This window comes from Tupaia chinensis, unplaced genomic scaffold (genome assembly GCF_000334495.1).
Source record: "Tupaia chinensis unplaced genomic scaffold, TupChi_1.0 Scaffold000037_21, whole genome shotgun sequence".
NCBI lineage: Eukaryota > Metazoa > Chordata > Mammalia > Scandentia > Tupaiidae > Tupaia > Tupaia belangeri.
The window spans coordinates 790,461-816,688 of record NW_006159480.1 but is presented as its reverse complement, the minus strand read 5'-3'; the positions used below and the strand labels follow the sequence as shown (position 1 = coordinate 816,688).

General features: G+C 41.0%; 1 protein-coding gene and 1 pseudogene across 1 annotated transcript in view; one reads left to right on the top strand and one right to left on the bottom strand.

The window, feature by feature from the left end:
* Window positions 1–26,228, top strand: part of RYR3 (ryanodine receptor 3) — a 143,613-nt gene that overhangs the window by 94,506 nt on the left and 22,879 nt on the right. The window contains 17 exon segments of the mRNA XM_014588380.1: window positions 145–251; window positions 826–877; window positions 2,049–2,105; window positions 3,199–3,298; window positions 3,447–3,526; window positions 4,916–4,992; window positions 8,211–8,284; window positions 8,987–9,067; window positions 9,528–9,616; window positions 10,800–10,928; window positions 13,936–14,040; window positions 15,838–15,919; window positions 16,574–17,904; window positions 19,634–19,692; window positions 21,639–21,810; window positions 22,438–22,524; window positions 24,450–24,650. Of these exon segments, the coding sequence (XP_014443866.1) occupies window positions 145–251; window positions 826–877; window positions 2,049–2,105; window positions 3,199–3,298; window positions 3,447–3,526; window positions 4,916–4,992; window positions 8,211–8,284; window positions 8,987–9,067; window positions 9,528–9,616; window positions 10,800–10,928; window positions 13,936–14,040; window positions 15,838–15,919; window positions 16,574–17,904; window positions 19,634–19,692; window positions 21,639–21,810; window positions 22,438–22,524; window positions 24,450–24,650 (2,883 nt within the window).
* On the bottom strand, window positions 20,035–20,809 carry LOC102495498 (meiotic nuclear division protein 1 homolog pseudogene; annotated as a pseudogene).

The following is a 26,228-nucleotide window of genomic DNA, read 5'->3' as shown; positions in this document are numbered from 1 at the left end:
GTAATACATGTATGATTCAGTGGTTTCTTTTTGTGCTTTTAGTCTGATGCACTCTGCGCTTTGCGCTTTACCTTCTCTTTGCATGCAGTTGTATGGCAAGTGCTGAAATTGGTGCCTAAAACCTATGTCTGTTGGTTTCTGTAGAAATGTCCCAAGGTGGAAGAGGAGGAGGAGGATGAGACGGAAAAGTATCCTGACCCACTTCATCAAATCATTCTTCATTTTAGCCGTAATGCTCTCACAGAGCGAAGGTCAGCCTCCCCCAGAGTCCCCTGTCTGTCTAGGCCCAGGGGCATTGTGTCTTCACTTGAAGATGGCAGCAGGGGAAGGGGGATGCAGATTTGAGCTGCCCTATTCTTGGCCATCCAGAATTGCCTAGAGAAGCTACAACAAGCCACAGCTCTTGCGTCATAATGCCACACACTGAATATGAAGATAAAACAGCAACCCTCGTCTTTGTATTTCATGTCACACCAGTGCTTATTCAGATGTTCATTTATTTCTAAGAATCAGAGTGCAGAAGGGGATTTTCAAATTAATTCATTAGTACATATAATGTAATATTTAAAAGATTATTTGGGGCCTGCAGGTGGCGTGGTGGTTAAGGTGCTGGACTACCACATGGCTAGCTACAGTTCAAGTCCTGGACCTAGCAGCTTGGTTTCTCATTTTTTCTTTCTCTCTCTGGTCAAGTTAAAATAATAATAACAATAATAATAATAAATAAATAAATAAAAATGAAATAAACAGTTTAAAAAAGGACTCACTCTTTTCTGCTTGGTCCCAATAAAGTATCCTGCTAAATATCTTGTCCATTTTTTCCAGCAAATTGGAAGACGACCCTCTGTATACCTCCTATTCCAGCATGATGGCCAAGGTACACCTGGATTTTCTATTCATTGTCTCAGGCTTCCTTCCCTTTGATCTCTTCAGGCATGTGGAAACTGTCATGCGAATGGGAAGTCTGGGACTTGGTCATGACATAAGTCCCAGGCAGCACACAGTTCCTGTGCCATAAGGATGCCACTGGTAAACAAGTCCACCATCCTCTAAGGAAACCTCGGAACTTTGCAGAAAGAGAGTGCCAGTTGCCAGGTTTACGGCATAGCTGTAAAGCCAGCTAGGTGGGGCTCAGGCATACAGACTGTGTTTACACTCAGTGTTCAGGACACATCAAACAGTCAAAGCATCTGCAGGTGAAGAAAACAGGGTTAGAAACTAGAGGGATTTCCACGTACGACAAGTGATGACTCTGCTCTGTTGATATCATAGGAATATATTTTGAAAACATTACATAAATGTATCATCTTGCTAATAATTATGGTATAAATTCTTTGTCACTCAAATTTCCCCTTTTTGAACTGGGAAGATATGGGAATGACCTACAGCGTGTGTGTGTCGCAGTGGGAGGGACTAGAGGGAGAGTCCAGTGTTTCGGAAGATGCAGCGTGATTGGAAATGTTCTCTTTGTGTTACCTTCAAGAGAAGAGATTATGACCTCTAGAATACAGAATTAATAAAGGAACTACTCCTTCCCAAATGAAAAACTTCCCTTTTAGGCAGAAAAGGGGACATAGTGGGATTCAGCAGCACCTATTCCTCTATTCAGTTGCACCCCAGGGCTACAGTGGGAAAGGGGGGCTTTCAGATTCACATCCTAGGAATCCCAATCTTACTGCCATGCCCCTGGTGCTGTGTCTAAAAGGGGCACCTGCCTGCACTCCTACCTCCCATTCACGTGAGAACTTCACTAGGGAAAGGAGTTTGGGTCTGTGGTTAAACGAGATAGGTTCCTGTTGATTGTGATCTTGGTGGCCCTGTTTCTTATTTCTGAACCTCTTGGTGACTGCAAAGATGACACGTAGAGTAGACTGTTGCCCTTGGGGTGCAAAATATTCCTGGTTTTACAAAATACTAAGGTCCTGAGGTACCTGTGAATTATATCCTGTTTGCTGCCTTTACAGAGTGGAACTGAATTTTGTTTACTAGACAGACTCACCTTTCCTTTGGTTGTCTGTCTCCTCCTTTCCCTGTTCCATGGAATCCAGAGTTGTCAGAGTGGAGAGGATGAAGAAGAAGAGGAAGACAAGGAAAAAACTTTTGAAGTAAGTTTTCACCAAGATTAAAAAATGGCCACCTTCAGTGCCAACAGGCCAGGCCTTCAGATGTGGGTGCTGACATTAGCAAGGGCAGCCCAGTCACCATGTGTGTCTGAGTTGGCAAAGCTGCTTTGATAAGGCTCGCCTGTTAGCTGTGGTTCTGTCATCTGTCTGACAACAGGTAGCAGGCAGCAGGCTAGCCAGCAAATCACCCCACTGGCTTCTTGTTGTGGGAAAAGTTCTACTTTTGCTCAAGTATGGTAGCAAGAGCCTTGGAAGTACACACTGAGACATCCAAAAATGGAACACCAGAGCCATGAAGATACTGGGGTGGTTTTTGCTTCACTATTCTGTAAATGCAAATTGATAGCAATTTTGATTTTAATGTGATGTGGGACCCTGAAACTGCCAAGATTAAGATACTAGTTTATTTGTATTCTTTTATAGGCAAAGTACATAACTAAACTTCTGGAAAGTTTTGACATTGCAGTAATGCCTGTGTGGTAAAAGGTGTCTGTTAACTGTGGGCTGAGTATTTTATTAAGAGATAAGTGGGCATTTCTGACATTGAGACAGGTATATTCAAAGTTAACACCTTGAGGGCTAGAAAGTGGTATATTGGTTAAAGTGCTGGACTCCCACATAGCTGACCAGTTTGAGTCCTGGACCTGGTGGCTTGCTTTCTCGCTTTCTCTTTCTCTCTGGTCAAGTTAAAATAATAATAATAATAATAATAATAAGTGGAATTAAATCTTTTAAAAATACTCAGCAGGCTGTTCTTTATGACAATATTGACAACAAACACATTTGATCTTAGGGACCTCCTATAATTATAGTATCAAAGGAGGCATGATTCTGTTATGCATCGTACAAAAGGTAGAGAATTCATCTTCATAGTGGGAATGAGTTATGGGTGAACAGTTTGGGGAAGCTGAATGGTGTCCAAAACTAAACCTCAAGGATCTGCTTTATTGGAAAATATGTGTGTTGCCTTTAGGCATCTAAAGATTCAATCTTAACTAATCTCATCATGGTGCATTCTCTGGTGAGGGGTTGGATGGGGAAAAAGATTTTTCCCTGTTATTTTTTTTCCCCGTAGGAGAAAGAGATGGAGAAGCAGAAAACCCTGTACCAGCAAGCTCGGCTGCACGAGCGTGGGGCCGCAGAGATGGTGCTTCAGATGATAAGCGCCAGCAAAGGTGATGTCTCTGACTTCGAGATGGGCCTGTGTAACTGCAGAGAATTCACATTATGACATAAAGTCATTATTAAAGAGTCCTGAAAAAGCCCAGGAGGTGTGATTTACTCTGTTTCCTTGGTGATTCAATCAAATCTTCACCATGGCAGGTGAGATGAGCCCCATGGTGGTTGAGACGCTGAAGCTGGGGATTGCCATTCTGAATGGAGGCAACGCTGGTGTGCAACAGGTAATGGGGGCTTGCGGGAGGTTGTGCAGAGTTCCTGGGGCATTCCCACTTGACAACTGTCATGCTTCTGGGGAAGAGGTGTTGCTACTATGGAGAGAGGCTGCCAAAATCACTTTGCTGGTGTCTGTCCCTAGTGGCCAATTATCTAAGAGTAGCTGGGAATACTGTTAAAATAGGCTTCTATAGGCAAAAAGGGGATTTTTATCCTGGGCTAAAAGAGAAAAACATACTGTTTTTTCATCAGTAGATTGTTTCCTGCAGAAATGCACTTTAGAGGAAGTTTTCTAAGCCTTAGGGCTTTTTTTTTCTTAAGCCCTATCACTTGTTAGTTGCCTTACTGTCAACAAGGAGTTTTATCTGTTAAATGGGGGAGGGGGGCGCAACCCCACACATCTGTTATTCATTCATTTATTCATTTGTAATTTATTGAATAACAATCAATGTTCCTGATTACTAACCATGCCAAGCTCTGCAGTACGGACTGAGGGCATACCAGTGAATAATACAAATAAAAGGTCCTGCCAGGATGTATCTTACATTCTGGTGAGTGTTAAATGAGACAACACACAGAAGCACCTGGCACTTGGTGTTCATGCAGCAGTCTGAATTGTAAGTGGCTGCGGAAGACAGGAATGCACCAGTGACTCTCAGGTACTCCAGGCTGCAGCTAAAGGGGTCTGTGTGCACAGAAGTGAAATTCCAAACAGTCCCTTGGCATTTGTAAGGATTATGTCCCAAAGCCTGTGAGAGTCTCCAAATTCAAAACTATCATTATTGCATATAAGTTTTCTCAGCCTTTAATTCATTCCAAATATTTTTTTAAACTGAAAATTAGCATTTTCTAAGTCACCTGTCACTTTCTGCTCTCTTCCACTACCACCTATCGGTTGACTTTCTTACAGGGCTTTTTTTTTTTTTTTTCTCCCCTCAGTCAGACAAAGTTCCTGTCAGAGAGTCTCATTGAGAAAGATATACTGAGCTTTCAACATTACTAGCTAGACCTTGCCTGTGTGCTGATTTGAGAGCATGAGCCAGTCAGCTTCCACCTCAACGACAGTAAAACATTATTGTATCATGGTCCTGGCACTTGTTCCCAAATAGAGGGAGACTTCGAACCGTAAATCCATCAGTATCAAAGGTCTACTAGCCCTAGCAGTATATCAGTGGGCCATTATAAAATAAACATGGTCAAGACATTCTGAATCCAGAAGGAGGGGGTGGGACATAAGCACATGCATGGCTTTTCAAGTCCATGGGTAATTCTGATTTTGAGCCCTGGATCTATTTCACCGTGGCTAGGAATGTGCTATTTCTCCATCAGGATAAGGAAAGTCAGCACTGTAACACCATGTTAATTGGTTTCTCCTTTAAAATGTGTCTCTCTTGCAGAAAATGCTAGATTACCTAAAGGAGAAAAAGGATGCTGGATTCTTTCAAAGCCTTTCTGGTCTTATGCAGTCTTGTAGGTAAATAAAGGGAAATCATCCATAGCATTTTTTTTTTTTAACTGGGAGGAGGCACAAGATAAGCTGGCCTATCATGGAGTTATTGAGAAAGGAGTCCCCTACTGTAGAAAGCTAAGAGGGTAGGAGCCAGCTCTGTGGCACAGTAGCAATGCGCTGCCATAGAAAAGCCTGATCCCAAATGGGGACCCCGGTTTGAATCCCCACTCCATTTGGTCTGAAATACACAGCGCATGCATGTGTGGGCTAGAGGAAGGGTATTATGGCATGACCAAATCTCGTGGAGGGCTCATCTCTCTCAATATCTCTCTCACGCACATGCTTTAGCATGAATAAAGAAACAAAAGTTAGGAGGGCAGATATTCACCTTGTGTTCTTTAGCGATAGCATACAATCCCCACTGTTGTTTTGTTTGTTTTTTGTTTTTGTTTTTTAGGTTTTTGCTAAGAGAAACAGAGATATGGGAAGTGAGAAAGTACCCCCTGGGGGCATGGCCACACTGCAATCCCTTCTCCTCCATTCTTCTTATAGGATTTGGGGCAGGCATGCACATACCCCCAGTGTGATTTTTCAAGCTTCTGGGTCCAGGACTTGAACCATGGTTGTCCATGTGGGAGTCTAGCACCTTAACCACCATGCCACCTGCTGCCCTCCAAGCCCCTCCTTGTTGTTAATTGCCCTTCCTTACTTCCTTTTTTTTTTGTTCCGTTGTTTTCCTAGAAGGCTATTGCATATTGAGTTTCACCTCAAACATATCTTCCCATAAAAGTCAAACCAGAAAAGAATGGAAAAGAGGGAGAACCTCTCACTGTAATTCAAAGTTCTGTTTTCATTAGACTCATTAGACACTTTGTTCACCTTCATTGTTAACAATTCTTTGAGGTTGAATAGGTGTTTCATGGATACATATTTTGACATGTCCATTTGACAGAGGCGCATCCTAGCATGGGAACAATCTATCATAGCCTAGAAAAATAAAGCATTGAACTTTCAGTTTATTTTACCAAGCGGTGTAAGCTGCTCCTCTTGGCTGACCTTCTGAGAGTAAAACAATACATAACCAAGAGTCCTAAGTTCCCCATACTCGCTCATTTCAGAAATGAACTGGCAGCCTAAGAAAAGCGTCAGCTGATTCTCAACATTGCATACATTTTTGAATATGTGTTTTGCAAATGATTCTAAAACAAGTCAAAGTTATCTAGCTCATGTGCCTCCAATTAATATGCTTTAAAATGGAACACTATGTTTTCCATTTGAAATTGGAGCATGGGCATCTTTCTTTCAGTGGACTTCACAATTTTGCTAACTATATTTGATTGGGTAAACACTGTACCCTGGGGCAGTAGGGAGCATATTTGAACTGCAGTACATTCCCTTGTTCTTAGCTCTTTTTTTTCCCCCACCAGCAGTCTATTCATTTATGATCTCCCGCAGGAAAAGTAAATGTAATATTGCCAGACCTGACTCACTGAGAATAAAATAGTACATGTGGATTCGGAGATGGCACAAATCAAGACCTTTCAGATCTATATTGCTCATGAAGTTCCCCAGTAATTTTCTAAGAGTTCTTCTGCTATTCTATAACACTTAAAATGACTAAACCAATTCACAATAATGGCATGGAGGGATGGGTGACGTACATGCACTTAGATGCCAACTGAGTTCTAGCAGAAGTTTTAAGATATCTTACTGGTTTCGGTGATTCTAAAAACTGTGTGTGTGTGTGTGTGTGCGTGCAAGCACGCATGTGCATGTACATACACGTAAGATATTGAAGCAGTAGAGAAATTAAAACATTCAGAAATGAGTCTTTAGAAATAGAATAAGAATCAGAAATGTCACACAGATTCAAAATCAAAACTGCTGCTTCAGAGTAAATATGTCCAAATGTCTTTTTCCATGTTACCCTCCCCTGACTGCAAAACCAAAATAGGATGGTTTATATTACTGACCAGACCCTTTTTACAATAGTATCTGGGTGGGGAGGGGACAATAAAATGGCAATGGAAAAGCCACTGTTTTTTCTTTAAAAGTCACCAAGGGCTACCCCGTGTTCTTGTGGTTAAGGAAACTAGTTCCCACATGGTTGATTGAGGTTCAAATCCCAGCTCTGGCAGCTTGAAAAATACACCAGGTGAATGTGTATGTGTGCCCATATTCCCAACAGGACGTAGAAATGGAGGAGAAAGGATTGTCACCACACCCTGTTAGGGAATGCCTTTTCTCTCTGTGTATGTGTCTCTCTCTCTTGTGTGCACACACACTCTCTGGCAAATAAATGAAAAGAAAAAAAAAATGTTTACCTAAATTTCAGAATACAAGTGACTCACTAAAAAGGGAAAAGAGATATTTGATTTTTCCCTTATGTCTTCCCAACCTGACAGTCGTTTTCTTTGCCCAATAAACAGAAGGAAGGCTAGGTCTTTTAGAGTCAGAATGGACGTGGCCACAAGCATCTCTAAGAGCCATCTTTTTGGAAGAACTTATATCCTAATCAGATTGAAAAAAGAGTTCGAGTCTGTTAGTAAAATAGAGTGAGCCCTACTTGAAAATATGATCATACAGCACTCTTACTACCACACTTCAGGTCATACTAGGCTTCATGGCTAAGTAAAATTAGGTGACAGCTATGACTGGAAAGTTTGGGGAAAGTGGAGACAAAAACAAAGGCCACTTGTCATAAATTCAGGAACACCTAATGACACATTGCCTGTAGAAAGTTTAATCTTGGCTTCTATGGGCCCCTGAATGATGCAAGACTCATTAAAGAGTGTGGATTTTGAAATCTGTTAAGTTTGTGGCTCCCTCCATCAGCACTCATCCTGAACACTGGAAACCACAATTCCAGATGAAGTTCAGAGAAAGTAGGTAAAACTAGAGGCTCTAGTTAGTAGAGCTGAAAGTAAACTCTTGAGAAATCATAGAAACGGAGAACTCCTATACTTGGGGAGGCTTTATAACTCTATAAGAGAGGATTCACACTGGACAATGACAGAACCATCAGTGTTTATGGCCCCTCCTGTACGTGTGACAAAGAGTGAGGTATAACCCTCAGACAACACCGCTTGATACAAAGCCAAGTGACCATCAGCCTTTCAACCACTCTGGAATGTGCTAGTCTATTTGTGACAATACAGGGACAGAAGCTTCTTAGGCAATAGATGCACTGGCATTAGAAATATAATGTTGCCTGAACCTTGTCATCTTGTGTCTATTAACAGTGTCCTTGATTTGAATGCATTTGAGAGGCAGAATAAAGCTGAAGGCCTGGGAATGGTAACTGAAGAAGGAACACGTAAGTAACTGATAAATGTGAAGGTCATTCCCTTCCTGATTAAAATGACTATTTCTGGTTAAAGCTCCATCTCACTGCTTCCTAATCTACACAGACTTGCCCTGTTTCAGCAAAATGTGTCCATCAATAGCTTTGATAAAGCCTGTAGATGTATTCTTAGAGCCAGTTTTAAGTAAAGAGTTTTTTTGGTGTGTGTGTGTGTGATGTTTATGGTTTTCTTACTTTATATTCTTCTATTTTTCTTTTATCACCAGTCATTGTCCGTGAGCGTGGTAAGTTTGAGTCCCTGGCTTGAGTTCCTACCATGTGTGTGAATCCTAAGAGAGCTCATTTAATTGCTTCAGTGCAGACACATTTTAGGCTTGGTGGTTGCATGTGGAGTTCAACTCAGCAGTCTGATGCTTAATTAAGGAAGTGTCTTCCATCTGTAAAGCATGGGTTATGGACTGTGAACTATTTACTGCCACTCTCTTACTTGTTTTTATTACAAATGCATCTTGGGGCTACATATTTGACCTTTTTGGGGGATTGTGCTCTGCAATCTCAGTTCTGGTTTAATGGAGTTTATCACCATTCATCCAGAGTTCCTCTGCCAAACCATTCTGAGACAGCCCCTTTATCATTTATTGTAGTCATTTGCATTAGAAGGTATTCTGTTTTCAGATGTCAAACAAATACTTAGCAATATTTTGTGTTTTCAAGGTGAAAAAGTACTCCAGAATGATGAATTCACACGCGATCTCTTTAGATTCCTACAGCTACTTTGTGAAGGGCATAACAGTGGTAAGTGGAACAGATTGATTTGTCAAGGGAAAACAGCATTCAGGTGAAAAATTTATAATTCAGTTCAGTATACCCCATTTGATACAACCAGTTGCTAACTCAAGGTCATCAGTTAATCTATTGCTCAATAAGAAACTACATGTAAACAAACCTCTAACTTCATGCCTAATGTTATTTAGTGCCACCAAGGCTAAACTGCTTCCAGAATCTTCAGATAGTGAATTTAAATACCAGGCCCTTTTTATGTTGTCTCTTAGGGCTCATTAAGTCTAAGGTTCTAGTGTCTCCAGGTTGGGAGGGCTCAGAGCAGAGCTCTGACTTGCAAGATCTGCCAGGATCCAACATAATTGTCTTTGAAAGACTTTTCACATAGTGTGTCTCTTCTGAGCTCAGCTGCCAGGGCATGCCTGGCTCCCTTGGCTTGAGGGAACAAGCTCTGACTCAGCACTGATGCTCTTAGACTTTCAGAACTTCCTGCGGACTCAGATGGGCAACACTACCACTGTCAATGTCATCATCAGCACTGTGGACTACCTTCTACGTCTGCAGGTAAGCAGGAGGCCTTGGACAGTGGCACCTCTCACCTCTACTCACTTCTACTTCCAAAAGTTAAAGACAATTACACAGGTTCAGAGGAAGCCCAAGAGACACTCGGACTCCAATAAAGAGAGCACTGTGGTCGATGTCCATACACACATGTTAGTGAAATTCCTAAAAAGTATGTTGAAGACTGAAGTAGCAGCAACATAGTAACTAAAACTGTAAGTGGCAGATACCATGGGGGGGAGTGCTTAAATATCAAGTCATCTATGATAAAATGCTGGTTTACTATTGTTTTGCTAATGAAAATATAGCCACAGTGCCTAAGAGCTATATAGAAAACAACCTATGAATGCAGAGAACAGATTTCACTAGGAAAAAGAGTTACACAAGGTGAGGGGAGTGAGTTGAGTTTATCAGTTCTTAGTGTTGAGAAGTCAGTTGATTTAATTGCTTAAATGAGGAAACTACACAAGTATCAAAAAGGATTCTATCTTCTCTTTGCAGATTTCTCATCCTGGTTCTACCACTTACTAGTGTGTAACCTGGAGCAATGTACCGAATCTCCCTGTGTTCCCATTTTCTAATATGTAGAATGAGTAGGACTTGTCTCATAGAGTAGTAGTAAAGACTGAGAGATTTAGCATAGATAACATGCTCAAAACAGTGTCTGCCACTTGTAGTTTTAGTTACTATGTTGCTGCTATTATGATTATTTGGATGATAATCATTAGTGTCTTTAATGCACATTTCTCACTTTGTATAGATTGTCTTATCGTAATCTCTCAGGTCCAGCTGAAGGCTATCCTCTTTCCTATCCATTCTACCCTAAGGAGGGGTGTTTGTACTCAAAAGATACTAGGTATAAGATCTTTTTGGATCGCAGAATCTCTGGTTCTGGTCATAGCAGAGCTCATAGAAACACAGGATTCTCGTGAACTTTTCCTGAACGCTGAGTTTAGCATCACTGATTGTACCCTGAGAAACACTGAACTGAATTGAAATGCTCACATTGTAAGCTAAACAATGCAATTGAATATATATACAAAAAAAGAAATAAATAAAAAAAAAACGTGATGGGGAAAAAATGGAATTAAAATATGGCTTATTTTGATGCAAAATAAAATGAAATCCATGCAAAAAAAAAAGAAAAAGAAAAAAGAAACACTGAACTGTACTTATTTGTTTTTAGGAATCAATCAGTGATTTCTACTGGTATTATTCAGGGAAGGACATCATTGATGAATCTGGACAACACAATTTTTCCAAAGCTCTGGCAGTCACCAAGCAGATTTTTAATTCTCTTACAGAATACATCCAGGTATGTGCTACAGAGTGCATGCTTGAAAATGAAGAGAACATTTTTAGTATTCTCATATTCTAGATTCCCTACAGAATATTTGGATTCACATAGTAGATTGTACATCCAGCCCTAATATTGACAATATTTCTTTTCTTTCAACAGGAACCAATAGTACCTATACTCACAAGAAGCTATTGTTTGTGAACCCCCCCACTATACCAGTTCATAGTATAGTCACACTTCATTTGCATATATCCAGTTATATTTGGCTCTCCCTTCTAGACTTAAAACATTTTGTGGACAGAAAGTATCTTATTCAGCTTAAAATTCCTCGTGTCTAAAACAGTATCTGGCACATCATAGATGTTCTGTTTGCATAGAGAGTGGAGTGAAGAAATAATTAGTAGAATGAAGGATAAAGGGATAGATGAAGTCATCTTGAGTAGTGATTAAAAACAGAACCCATGAGATCCTACTATTGGGTTGTCTGAAAAGTCATGACATATTTTGCCTAGAAAAACAAAAAATGTGTCATGGCTTTTCAAACAACCTACTAATTTGTCAGAAATTAATTCTATGGGAAAAGTACTTTCACAAGTACATACACTACATGCAGCTGCAGTCCAAAGTACAAGTGATTTTTGGATTAAATGTCTAGATCTTGCTGCAGTTTTTCTCCTTTTATACCATCCTCTGTTCCTTGCCTGCAGTGGTCTAGCTACTAAAAAGGACTGGAGGGTGTATTCAGGCTACTTGCTATAAAATCAGTAGCCGTAACATAGCTCTCTGTTACATAAGATTTTTTTAAGCAAAAGTAACCTTCATCTTCAGATTACCATCATCAGGATATTCATGAATAAGACTCTCATTCATCCATCCAACAAAACATCTAGCTTGTGTACTATACTGTGGTTCATGAAAAGAAGTATGTATATTGCCTCTACCCTTACAGTGCTTACAGTGCAATTAACAGAGGACATCTACATGAGGAAAATTGCCTGTTACAAGATGAGCATACATGATTTAAACATAATTATACAGGCTGTGCTTAACAAGCACATATGTGTGAGTTCAGAGGAAGCAAGGTCCTATGAGCCAAAGGGCTCAAAGTCTTCACAGAAACATGTGCATGAATACAGAGGAGGAAATATAGTCTGGGCTGGTTTGTATAACTTACAGAGACAGTATCGTGCATGGCTTCATGAGGAATTATGTCAGCATTTAAATCAATCTTGCCCAAACAGAAAAGAAAGGCAAGAGAACAAATGAGGAACATTTCATCCTTTTCCTGTATGCCTTCATTTCTTTCTCAAAGAACTTCCTGTATTCCAAGAATCCAAGAGTTTTTAGTGGATCTTTTGATTGAGCTGAAATTTGATATGATTGAGCTGAAATTTGTTCTGTGAAAAAACATCAAATCGACTACAGATCCACATGATGAGCCAATTGACAAACTCAAATCCTATTTTCTCAGTAAAATAAGCACCAAACGAAGACTGTCAACTCAAAAGGAAGATTTTAAGAGATGATTCTTTGGCACTGAAGCACTGGAAAGATGGACAGATAAATCTAGGAACAGTGATTGATCTGAAGTTTCACTGAGTGTGAAATACCTAAAGAGATCATTGACCATATTTTACAAGAATATGATTTGATCTCTGTGGAACAGATCCTAATCTTTGGAATTTTCCATGGAACATTTGATCCAAAAGTAGAGAAGAAGCTCAGTTTTGGTGAACATTTCTTTCAACAACCAATTTCATTCAAAAAAAAAAATCTAGTGGCATCTAAGGATCAGATATTGAGTGTGCATAAACAGTGATTCTTGAACAGGCTTAGGTGATTTGGAGATGTGGGCAATGTTTGTCCTGCTCAACTCTTTCTTTCTTGGGAATCCTGCCAAAAATTTTCTTCTTTTTTTTAAAGATTTTTGCTATAGGGCGCTTGCGCTTACCAGAAAGACAGAGACAGAGAAACAGAAAGCAAGAAATCACCCCCCAGGAAGGATGGCCACGCTGCAATCCCTTCTCCTCCATCCTCCTCTCGGGATCTTGGGCATGCACACACATGTACCTGGTGTGATTTTAAACCACTGGGTCCAGGACTTGAACTGTGGTTGACCACATGGGAGTCCAGCAACATAGCCATTATGCTAACTGCTGGTCCCTCTTTTAAAAAAAAAAATCATATATTTAATTTTAAAATTTTTTTTATATTTTTATTTCAATTTCTTTTATACATTCAGTCACATATGTCACTTAGCTTGTAAAGTGAATGTTCCAATATGAATACATTTCTCATCAGTCCAGTCAGGAATACTATACATGTTATCTTCAACAGATAATAACCCATTTCTTTGTCCCATGAATGTCTTGCCTCTCTATTTTTCTCCTTAATGCCTTTCCTCAGAATCCTGCCAAGAATTTTCTAGGTAGTATCTGTTTTAAAAACTTATTATTGAAGAATGATTTGGAAATTGACTAAGGGTAGATAAAACAGACTACAAGGAAAAGTTAAGAATAAAAAGTGTAGGTTTGATTTAAAAAAAAAAAAAAACTTTAAAAACAGGAAAGTTATTAACATGAAAAATGCAAAATGGTAATTAAGTCCTCCCTCTACATTTGCCTTTCAAAAACAAGAGATGGTATTACATCTGAAGTTTAGGTTAGTGATAAGAACATTCTGGAAGTGGCTAAACACTAGGATTATTACATAGATTTCTTACTTGTGGATAGCCAGGTGGTCATAACATTTATGTGTAGCTTTGCATGAAAACAATAGGTGGGTGGATCAGGGCCTGGTTTTCTGACTGTGAAATCCCTAGTGGTTTTTTTTCTAGACATGGTATCCTATAGTGGGGGGCTGAGGGCGAGGCAGGGGGAAGGCTAAATATTGAACTATGAGATATGTAACTTTGAAGAAGAGCTATCTACTCACATAGATAGGTGTCAAATGGCCTTAGAAGGACAAGTTTCAGAGCAACTTGTGATGTTTAAGTGAAGTAAGGATGTCCTCTTTTCCTTAGGGCCCTTGTATTGGGAACCAGCAGAGCCTGGCTCACAGTAGGCTGTGGGATGCAGTAGTCGGCTTCCTCCACGTATTTGCTAACATGCAGATGAAACTTTCTCAGGTACTGTGGCCCTGTTCCCCACATGTCATTGGTGTGAAACGCAAAGTCAGTCCTCATTTCTTGGTATTCTGTTGTAGCTATGGCTGCTTGATCAAAGGCTGGAAAAGCCATGCAGAGAAGGTCTCATTCTTAATATTGAGGGCCAAAATGGGAGACAGGAATGAATGCCCACTCCACCCCTGGGAAGGGGGTGGTCCCCAGACAGGCTTTGGCATGAATGCAGCTTCCTTCCTTGTGTCCTACCAGACTATCCCTTTTGTATAATTGCTTCATCACTTGCTTTCTATGGTGCCTAATCCTTTCTGCTTCCTTGTCACTGTTTTGTCCATTCACAAACATCAACTAGTCTTATCTGATCTGTTAAATGCTGCATGTCTCTGTAATCCATGTCTCTGTTCTCTCTCTCACCTTTGCCTTCCCTTCCCACTCCCCCCTCCACCTCCCATCTCTGCCTCCTCTTCTCACTCCCCATCTCTCTGGCAAGATGAATCGGAATTGCTCAGAGCATTTATTATGAACAAATAAATGTAGCATATGTTGTAGCTGATTGCCTCTCTCCATGGGAACACATGAGGGAGAACTTCAGGATATGTTTCAGGCTGATTAAAGTAACATTTGCAGCTTTAATTTAAACAATGTGTATATGAAATGTTTAAGGCTGTCACATCTGCCCCCTCTCTTCTGGAATGTGCTTTCATTTTTCCCCTTTTGACTCTGGCCTTATGGGAGGAGAGAGTTCTTGAGAGGACCGCTAGTTGGCAGTAATTTGTCCACACCTATGTCAGCCCAGGGCGGATGCTGTCGAGGCTCCAGAGACAAGAGCGCTGGCCCTGCCACCTCCTCACCAGTGACTTTAAAAAAGTCTCTTCCCCTTCCTGGTTTTACTGTTTCATCATCTGTAAAATATTTGCAGTTAGATGTTTTCTGAGGTCTTTTTGCTAGCACTAATATCTTACACTGCTATCATATTTTGTATATAGCTATGACACACACCCATAGGTAGGGGAAAAATTCCTCTGAAATTTGAAGAGCTTGGCAAAGAGCTATGTTGTTAGTTTTTGTTTGTTTTGTTTCATTTTGTTTTGTTTTGTTTTTGAAAGAGAATCTGTAAAAGAAGTGTGACCCAGAATCTGTTTTTTAATTTCATCTTCAGATCACCCACCTCTAATCTTCCAAGGATTGTTACCTTCTGTGGCATAGGCTCTAATGCACAGAGCAAAACCAGCAATGCTCTTTCTGTATTGCTGAAATTTAAACCAAACAGACTACTGCCAAAACCATCCAGAGGAATAGCCTCAATTAGGTACCATTTTAAGGGACCAGTGGCACCCAGATCACCACCACCTTCAAATCAGGAGAATCTAAATTGATCCAGAAAGAAAGGAGACCCACTCGGTGATTAGAACCTTGAGACCTTAACTGGATTGCAGTAGTGTTCCTGTAAAGCTCACCGGTGACTCTCCAGTACAGAACAAGACAACGTAAACTACTAGAGATACCACAAGGCTCTCTGGTAGGTTGGTCTGTTCAGTAGCTTTGGACAATTGGTCTATCTGCCACATTGTACTGATAGAAGGAAAATGTAAGGGGGCTCTTTGGATGAGTCCTGCTGCGGTGAGTCTCCCAGTACAGCACACGGTGAGGATAAGCCATCCTCATCCATGGTGAGAAGGGAGCTTATTCCTGACGTTGGCACAGCCTTCACCTAACCTTTCCAGAGCAGGCTCTTCTTGCTCGCTGCCCCGTGCTTTGCCAAGGGATCAGATAGCTCAGGGATATCTCCTGTTTCTGTTCTAGGATTCCAGTCAGATCGAGCTGTTGAAGGAACTCTTGGATCTCCTTCAGGACATGGTGGTGATGCTTCTGTCCCTCCTGGAAGGTTGGGCTGTTTGGTATAACTAGGCATTCACAACTGTAATTGGTGTGAGCACTAACTTTACTAATCACACAGATTGTCCTTCTGGCAGATTGTTGATGCCATATGACATTGATTAGAAAGCCAAATTTTCAGAAACAAACAAAAAATGAGTGAGGGGCATGTGGTCTGATGGACGAAGCCTGAAACCAACTCATTTTATGTCAATAGGAAAGCCAGAATGAACTGGGGAAAACCTCCAAGCTTTGCTCTTCCCTACCCTCTTCCTCTCCCCATTGCTTTTCGATACATCTGGCTGCCAGTGTGTATGCCAGCCATCTAGTTGGGCACCCTCCTAGGTCTAAGGGGATAAGAGGGGCACCACGTAGCCCTACGGGCCCCCAGTAATTTGATAATAAAACCACTTCCCAGGCCCCATGCCAAATAAAAGGCAGTGGTATGGCCATCTCCGCTTTCCCTCTGTTTCTTTCCCCCTTGGCTCCTAGTGGTGTAGTCTTTATGGCTTGCTGCTCCCTCCTACCCATTTCTAAATCATCACAGTCAGAAAACAGCCAACTAATATGGCACATTGGTCTTCTAAAAATAACTACCTGACTGGTTACATGGTGGCTTGGGTTTATTTATATAATTGTCTGTCTTTTTGAACCTGCCTCACAGGAAATGTGGTAAATGGAACTATTGGCAAGCAGATGGTTGACACACTGGTAGAGTCATCTACCAATGTAGAAATGATCTTGAAATTCTTTGACATGTTCTTGAAACTTAAAGACTTAACGAGCTCAGACACCTTCAAAGAATATGACCCAGATGGCAAAGGGATTATTTCCAAAAAAGAGTTCCAGAAGGCCATGGAAGGGCAAAAACAGTACACACAGTCAGAAATTGACTTTCTCCTTTCATGTGCAAAAGCTGATGAGAATGACATGTTTAATTACATTGATTTTGTAGACCGGTTCCATGAGCCGGCCAAGGACATAGGGTTTAACGTGGCGGTGTTACTGACGAACCTTTCTGAACACATGCCAAACGATTCTCGCCTGAAGTGTCTGTTGGACCCAGCAGAAAGTGTGCTAAATTACTTCGAACCATACTTAGGACGAATCGAGATCATGGGTGGGGCCAAGAAAATTGAACGTGTTTATTTTGAGATCAGTGAATCCAGTCGAACTCAATGGGAGAAGCCCCAAGTGAAGGAATCTAAGCGACAGTTCATTTTCGATGTTGTCAATGAAGGTGGAGAGCAAGAAAAGATGGAATTGTTTGTGAACTTCTGTGAGGATACAATCTTTGAAATGCAGTTAGCATCTCAGATCTCTGAATCTGATTCAGCTGACAGGCCAGAAGAGGAGGAGGAGGAAGATGAAGATTCTTTGTATACATTAGAAATTGAGGGTGAAGAGGAGGAAGACAAGTCCTTTGAGTCAGCCTCTGCGTTTGCCATGGCCTGTGTCTCAGTGAAGGGAAATATTGCCAACTTCCTGAAGAAGGCAACCCTGAAGAACCTCAGGAAGCAATACAGGAATGTGAAAAAGATGTCTGCGAAGGAGTTGGTGAAGGTGTTCTTCTCTTTTTTCTGGATGTTGTTCGTGGGGGTATTTCAGTTGTTCTTTACCATATTGGGAGGAATCTTTCAGATCCTCTGGAACACGGTATTTGGAGGGGGCCTAGTAGAAGGGGCAAAGAACATCAGAGTGACCAAGATTCTGGGTGACATGCCTGACCCAACCCAATTTGGCATCCATGATGATGTGGTGGAGACTGAGCGAGCAGAAGTAACTGAGCCAGGTATCACAACTGAACTAGCACACTTCATAAAGGGCGAGAAGGGAGATACGGACATTATGTCAGACCTCTTTGGACTCCATCCAAAGAAAGAAGGTGGCTTAAAGCATGGGCCTGAAGTGGGTTTGGGTGACCTCTCTGAAATGATTGGCAAGGATGAACCTCCTACATTAGAGAGTACAGTACGGAAGAAAAGGAAAGCACAGGTAAGTGTGATTGTTTTCTATCATCTTTCTTTATCCCCAGAAAAAAAGACTTACCACTTTATCTTGTAATCAGTACTGATACTGTTTGCCTATGAGCCAATACTGTATGTTAAACTCTTGCTCTGCTATGATTATCTGATCTTATTATTCTAGCTCTGCCATGTCTGAGGGAAATCGAGACTTCCATGGTCGTCTCAGTGTTTAGTCACTGGATGGTCTTCCAGTTTACATTGTAGAGTTTAAACATGACAGTCTGTGACCTTTACCTTGTTTCATATTTCTATTTGGAGGTAGTTCATGGTGCACAGATTCATTCAGAGAGCTAAAAGCATAGATCACCAAGTATAACATGAGTGGAGACCTTTCTTGTGAAACAGTACTTCTGCAGTGTACTAAAAGGTCCAGAAGATATAAGATTTAGCATAGCCTCCCAGAGAGTTTCATCATACTTGGGACATTTTTATTCTTGCAGTGGGCCTACTATCCAGTTAGCACTTCAAGTTAGTCAACTAGATTATATGAATAAGACAGCAGTTCTTCATAGCTTCTTGGCCATGGAAGGTTCTGGGTGTTCCCCTCATGCAGCATCCAACTCACAGCATTATTTTAACATCAATGAGAATAGAAGAGTATGAATTTATCAGTGCCCAAAGATGACTTTGATTCATTGACTCTATTACTATTTGTTGAAAGGTAATAAATATGCATTGTCTGCCATTTCAGGGAATACATTAGTGAATTAGAGATGCATTGTTTCTTTAGTTTTTGGAGGATACAGACATTGGACAAGCTAATACAAGCATAAAGAATGCTTTGAAAGGAATGTCAAGTGGAATGTATAGAAAAGAACTCACATGTGGTTTGGAGAATCAGGGAAGGAAGTATTAAAGGCATATGCAATCTTACAAAATTTATTTACTTATTCTGTTTTGCTTCTGATGGCCTAAAACAGAGCTTGGCACATAATAGGAACTCATCCAGGGACTAGCAGGATGTAGAAATAGGCGACATCTTTGCCCTCATGGAGTTTAATGTCTAGTGGAAGAAGACAACAAAGAATAAGATAATTACCATTTGTGATTCATGTAAATAGAAATGAACAGATATTGTGTTCAGAGTGAATGTAGGACCTACATAAACAGGGTGATCAAGAGGGCTTCTGAAAAGATGCCCTCTGAATCAAGTCCTGGAGGATGGTGGGCTCATGAAAAGCTAGAGCAATCATATTCCAGGCAGAAGATATGGCCTGTGCATCTTCCAGTACATGGAAGGATTTGAAATGTTCCAAAAAAGGAAAGGAATTTTATTTTAAGTGCAATGCTCATCAGCCAGAGATTGAAGCAGTGGCAAAAGGACTGGACACCAGGCAAGAAGGCTGTCATATGGAAGCAGGTTCTGGGATGGACTGGGTATGACTTGTGTCCCATCTTTCTCTTATCCCATGAGCCAATGGGACCAGTGCTATGGGCTCTCACAGTATTTTCACACAAGTTTCCTCTTTGGGTTGAATAAATAATGAATGGTAGATGAGTTCTGAAGTTTGAAATCTCTGTCTTAGCCTTTTTCCAGGGTAGCTTGATATAGAGCACTTACCTGCCATCCCAAAAGAAGCAGAAGCACAAAGAGAAAAAGGCATTGGGCTTGTGACCAAGAAGTGACCAGTGATATGACTCATTATCATGAACTCACTTTATTGAGGAATCTTTGACTGACAATTATCTTTGTCTAGGCAGCAGAGATCAAAGCGGCACGTGAAGCAGAAGGAAAAGTCGAATCTGAGAAGGCAGAGTAAGTTCTGGGGAGCATCCACTGCCCAAACTGCTGTGGGAGATAGTTGTTGATAGCATCTGTTTCATGGCATCTACTCTTCTATTGCTACAGTAAATAGTTTGATTTATATTAATACAAATAATAGCTATTTTGCAACCCTGGGTATATTTCTTTTTATTCCAGGTAGATAATAAATGCATCTTATTAATTTTTACTAACTTTTTGCATTTTTTACTGTATTAAAATTAATTAAATAATAAACACAGTAACAGGTAAGTGAGAATTCAATATTTTTAGTTGGCTAATATTTAAAAATTTACATATTCACAAGCTCATGGGTTCTTTACCACCATTGAAATTTTAATCTAAGTAGTCAAAATCTTCTGGAATGCCAAATTTGTATTGATTTTATTTTCTTCAACCCCAAATTTTCTTTTAGCCCAAGGTTTTAATCAGAAATATGTTATCGGTCCATCTGTTAGCTTCTCTGGCTACTTTATTTGCTTGATGTATTTCTTCCATGACTTGTGGGTCACATTCTTTGAATTTTTCCACTTTTGCCTTTAGCTGTTCCCTTTGGTTCCAAAATGAGGAAAGCTCTTTTGCTAGCATGATACACTCTTCCATCTCATGGCAGCCAATTTTAGCTTATCAATGCTCTTCTGTAGGTTTTCATGTTTTGGGCTTCCTTCAGAAATCTCTGATTCCAGAATCTCCAATTTATGTTTCTTGGCATGAAGAGCTTTACTTGGAAAAGACCAATAGTAATTGGAAGTCCCGATCCTCTCATAGTCAACCATGTCATCATGGACTAAACTCTGAAGGACTTCTTTTACTGACATGGCAGTAATGTCCTTCTCTTTTGGAGCAATTTTCTCCATGTCTTTTCATTGGAATACATTTTTTGTCTCAAAAAAGATTTCCATCATTCAGGCTCTCTTTTCTTCTGTAGTCAGTCATTTTTTTCTTTGATGCGGTGCAATGGCAGGCCTTCCTGCAGCAGGGCCAGCATACGCCAATCCTACTAACTTTTAACCCAATAATAGGCCAGAGCTTAACTGCCTGGCCAAACGAATTAATAAAACACCTGTACTTAGCAGCTTCCTATAATACCGATGATGATGATATCTAACATAACATATCTAACATTTATTGAGTACCTGTTACTTGTTAGGCCTGTGCTAGGTTCACTTCATTCCTGCCACAAGCTTCAAAGAGTGGCTCCTTTTGCTAACTTCCAAAAAAGCATAGGAGATAAAGAATAACTCTTCCAAAGGGGGAAAAAAATAAGCCTAATTTAAGAAGGAAAGCACAAACATGCATATAATTGATGTACACCTATGACCATGATTCATCAAAATGGTCACTACTCATTACAAATTTGGCATCCAGTCACTGGATGTTAATAAAGACGGGTTGTTTCCACCCTTGAGAAATTACATTCCCTCCTTCCCACTTCAACTCAGATTTCTTTTAATATTGTTTCCCTTTCTTTTTCTCTCTTTGTTGTTTCCACCCTTGAGAAATTACATTCCCTCCTTCCCACTTCAACTCAGATTTCTTTTAATATTGTTTCCCTTTCTTTTTCTCTCTTTCTTTCTCTCTTTCTCTCTTTTTTTTCTCTCTTTCTTTCTTTCTTTCTTTCTTTCTTTCTTTTTTGAGAGAGTTTTGCTGTAGGGTATATGTACTCTCCAGAGTAACAGAGAGACAGAAAGCAAGAAGTCACTCCCCAGGGGGGATGGCAACACCACAATCCCTTCTCCTCCATTCTCTTCTCAGGATCTTGGGCACCCATGCACATCTGGCATGAGTTTAAGCCACGGAGCCTGGGATTTGAACCGTGGTTGACTATATGGGAGTCCCACAACATAACCATTAAGCCATCTGCTGGTACCCAGTATAGTCTCCCTTTCTGGGCCAGAGCCTCTCTCCTCCCCTACTGAATGGGCTTCTCATTCCTACAGCATGGAAGATGGAGAAAAGGAGGACAAAGTCAAAGAGGAGGAGCAAGCTGAGTACCTGTGGGCAGAAGTGACAAAAAGGAAGAAGCGACGGCATGGTCAGAAAGCTGAGAAGCCTGAAGCCTTCATGGCCAATTTCTTTAAAGGTCTAGAAATCTATCAGACCAAGTTATTGGTAAGCACCATAGCCTGGACCCCATTTCTGGTGCGGGCATTGACCAGGCAGACCTCAGAGGTGGCTGTTGATTTGTGCCACCATCAACATTTGGTTAGTTTTGCTTCCTTGCCTTTCTCATTCCTGTTCTTTCCCTCTTCTCATTTATTTACCCATTCCTTTTGTGTCAGAAGAAAGGAAAAAAGGATAACCTGCAAAAGGCCACAGCCTTCCAGCCACTCTGCCCAACAGCAGAGGTCCACTCCAACCTGCTTCCTATCCTGCAAAGCAGTAATACTTCTAGTGTGTTAGGTGAGGACTTAGCTGATCTTGAAAACACATCCACACAGCACTTTCATAGTAGGACTTGCGTCCTCTGCTGGTGCCCTGCTTAGGCATTTGTTCCCTGATGCACAAGCCAGACCATGGTACTTTTGAACATCATGCTAAGCAATTTTTTTAATCAATATATCTGATTCCCCCAATTAAGTCATACCTGAGTTAATAAGACCAGGAGTGCCCTCTCTAGAGGAGTGGTAACCAGAGAGCAGTACTAGTTCTGTGCAAACTAACTGGCCTAGATCCTGTGTGTGAGAGGGAAGTTCTCTTCTGATGCTTCTCTACTTCTGCCTGTCCTTTCCTTTTCAGCATTACCTGGCCAGGAATTTCTACAACCTGAGGTTTCTTGCTCTATTTGTAGCCTTCGCTATCAACTTCATCCTGCTATTTTATAAGGTGAGGATACTTACTAAATATGCTTTATACTAAGTATGTTACATATGGAAGAACTATAACAGAAGGTATGCTCTTAATTATAGCAAAAAATTGGGGGCCAGCAGATGGCATAGCAGTTATGTCACTGGACTTCTATGTGGTCGAACACAGTTCAAGTCCCAGACCCGGTGGCTTAAAACTCATGCAGGGTGCATGTGCGTGTGTGCCAAGGATCCCAGGAGGAGATTGAAGGGAAAGGAATTGTGGCGTGGCTATCCCCTCTGGGGATTGCTTTCTGTCTCTGTCTCTTGAGCAAGAACATGCACCCTATAGCAAAACTCTCTCTTAAAAAAATAAATAAATAAAAATTCTAATATCTAAAGAAATTTCTAAAACACCAACTTCTAAAAAGGATACGATATTTAGCCATATGAAGAATAGAGAGACAGCTGGCAAAGGAAGCCAGAGAAGGAACTATTGCTATAGTTCAGGTCTGTTTCAGTCAGTAACTGATTTAGTCTTCACATATTTGTTGAACATCTCCCATGTGCTTGACCGATAAGGTATTTCACAATGAATAATAAATACAATTCTTTCCTCGAGAAATAAGGTACCCAAATAACATTTTGGTCTATATGTTAGGACCATTATGAAGAAAGACTAACAGGAGTTGGGAGGGAGAGGGACTAGTTGAGAAAAATGACAGTTTCAAAAATTGGTAGATTGGGGGACCAGCAGATGGCATAATGGCTACGTGACTGGACTCCCATGTATTTGACTGCGGTTCGAGTCCTGGACCCAATGGCTTAGACTCACGCCAGGTATGTGTGCGTGCATTCCCAGGATCCCAAGAGGAGAATGGAGGAGAAGGAATTGTGGTGTGGCCATTCCCCCTGGGGTAGGGGGTGATTTCTCATTTTCTGTCTGTCTCTCTCTGTCTTTCTGGCAAGTGCATGCACCCTACAGCAAAAAAACTCTCCCAAAAAAACCCCACAAAAACAAAAATTGGTAAGTGGGTCTCTTATGTGGCAAACATAAGTGTTAGCAGAGTAAATGAACAACCTTAGATTCTTTATTTTAAATAATTATTTAATTTTATCATTATTTTTAAAAATTTGCTTTATGGCATGTGCATTCACCAATAAGAGACAGAGAGGGAGAAAGAAAGTGAGAAAGCAAGCTGCCAGGTCCAGGACTCGAACAGCAGTCAGCCATGTGGGTGTCCAGTGCCTTAACCACTACGCCACCTGCTAGCCCAATCCTAGATTTTTGACATAGCCTTTAAATGGCTTTTTTATACCTTGTCTCTCTCCCTCCCCATTTAAAACCACCAAGCTATTCAACAAACTGATGACTTCCTGTTGCCCATAGAAGAAACATGGGACTGTATATATAAGTGTAGCAAAGTCTGGAGATTGAGGTGACTCCAAACAGCCATCTGGGTAGAATACCTGGTAGGTAGGCAGAGCTACAGGACTGAAAGCTTCAAAGTGAAGATTTGAGTCGTCTGTGTAAGAATGGTAGTTGAAGCCATGAATGTAAATGCATCTCATAAAGAATGGAAAATAAGGTGTTTGTGTGCACACACATGTGTGCTTGTGTGTGTGTATGTGTGTGTTTGTATTTTAGCCTCTCCTTGGCCACAGCTTTCTGAAATTACCTCCTGTGGCATGGGGAATTATAGCATATATTTTTAAAAATAACTAATTTTCATTGTTCTGCCTTTTTTCAAGAGATGAGTTTTATGTCATCTTGAAAAAATTGGTTGTAATTATTAGAGCTACTAAGGGAGTCCTAGTAATAAGTTACCTTAAAAAAATTCATCTGTTTGGCAAGTAATATTGAGTCACTACTATTGCACAAATTTGCTAACAGTATAAAATACACGGGGGAGGGCCCAGCGGCCGAGGCTCTTTCTGACATTTGTGTGTTATGTCTTGGGCCAGGTCACTGAAGAACCTTTAGAAGAAGAGACTGAGGATGTAGCAAACCTGTGGAATTCCTTTAATGATGAGGAAGAGGAAGAAGCAATGGTGTTCTTCGTTCTGCAGGAGAGCACTGGGTACATGGCACCGACGCTGCGGGCCCTGGCCATCATCCACACCGTCATCTCTTTAGTCTGTGTGGTGGGCTACTACTGCCTAAAGGTGAGCTGCTTGCCACTCTGGATCAAACCTGGCTCCTTGAGGATGAAGTGTCATTTCTGAATGCTAAAGATTTTGTTAGGAGAGCAGGGTTCATGGAGTCGCAGCACGAGCATCAGCTGGGAGCTGCTTAGAACCACAGCACCTTAGATTCTACCCCAGGCCTTTTAAATCAGTCAGAATCGGGACTAGTATGTGGCGTAATGGTTACGTCTCTGGACTCCCATATAGTCGACCATGGTTGGAGTTCTAGATCCAGTGGCTTAAAACTCATGCTTGGTGCATGTGCATGCATGCCCAAAATCCTGAGAGGAGAACAGAGGAGAAAGGGTTGCAGTGTGGCCATCCCCCCTGGGGGGTGATTTCTTGCTTTCTGTCTCTCTGGAAAGCGCACACACCCTATAGCAAAAACCTCTTAAAATAAATCAGTCAGAATCTGCCAGGCTATTCCTATGTGCATTCAAGTTTGAGGAAGCTTTATTCTAAAAGTCCCATTTCAGGTACCTTTTGTTGAATTTCATACAACTAGAGACGAGGCTAAGTCACCCATAGAGCTAGCCATAAGAGGTTCTTTTGATCTTTGAATTATGATGGAATATTTATAAAAATTACCTTTCATTAGATTATAGTCATTTGAGAAAATCAGAAGAAAATATGGATGTGCTACCATTCTAGTTAACTGTTGCTAACAAACTACTACAAAATTCAGTGGCTTAAACAACCATCATTGTGTGTCTTCTGATTCTGTGGGCTAACTGGGCACATTTGGGTCACTTCTGTGCTTAATATGAAGGAGCTGTGTCTGCACCCACTGGGGAGCTCTAAATGACTGGAATGGCTCAGAGCCATTGGTGGGTAAAACTGGAAGACTAGGTCTAGCTTGGGGAGCTGGGCCTCTCTCTCTCCATGTCGACTCAGGGCATCTTCCTCCCTAGGAATCTTCTCCACACAGACTCTCCAGTGGGGTTATTGGACTTCTTGCATGAAGGCTTGAGGTTTCCAAAAAAGCACACGGAAGTGGAAGCTGCTATCCCTTCTAATTACTTAAGCCCAGAATTTCAGTGTCATTTCCACCACATTCTGTTGGATAAACCAGTCACACAGCCAGCAAGGATTCATCGTTTTGCAGTGGGACAGTGAGGCGGGAAGAGCAACACGAGGGCATGAATTCCAGGAGGCATGACTCACAGGGGAATCTGCAAATACAACTACATCTGTGTCATCTCCAGTCATTCCATTTTTTGGTGTTCTAAGTTCAGTTCTGCTTTCACTGTAACACCATGTTTTTTCCCCATTTATTGTTCTCATTATTTTTTTCTCATTAGATTTTTTGTACTTCTCTTAACTAGGAAGTCCCTTTGGCTATTTACCAAGCCATCTTCTTCTTGGGAACTGTCCAGGAGATATATTCCTACCCTTATGGCCCTTTGTTTCCCCAGTGAACTGTAGTATTGTGTGGGAAGCCCTGCTACCCTCCTGGAGAGACCACAAACCAGGTCATGCTAAGGACTCCATTGTCACCATGAAAATGTGGATTCTGGAGCCAGGCTGCCTGGGCTGTGGTCAGAGCTCTGCATTCCT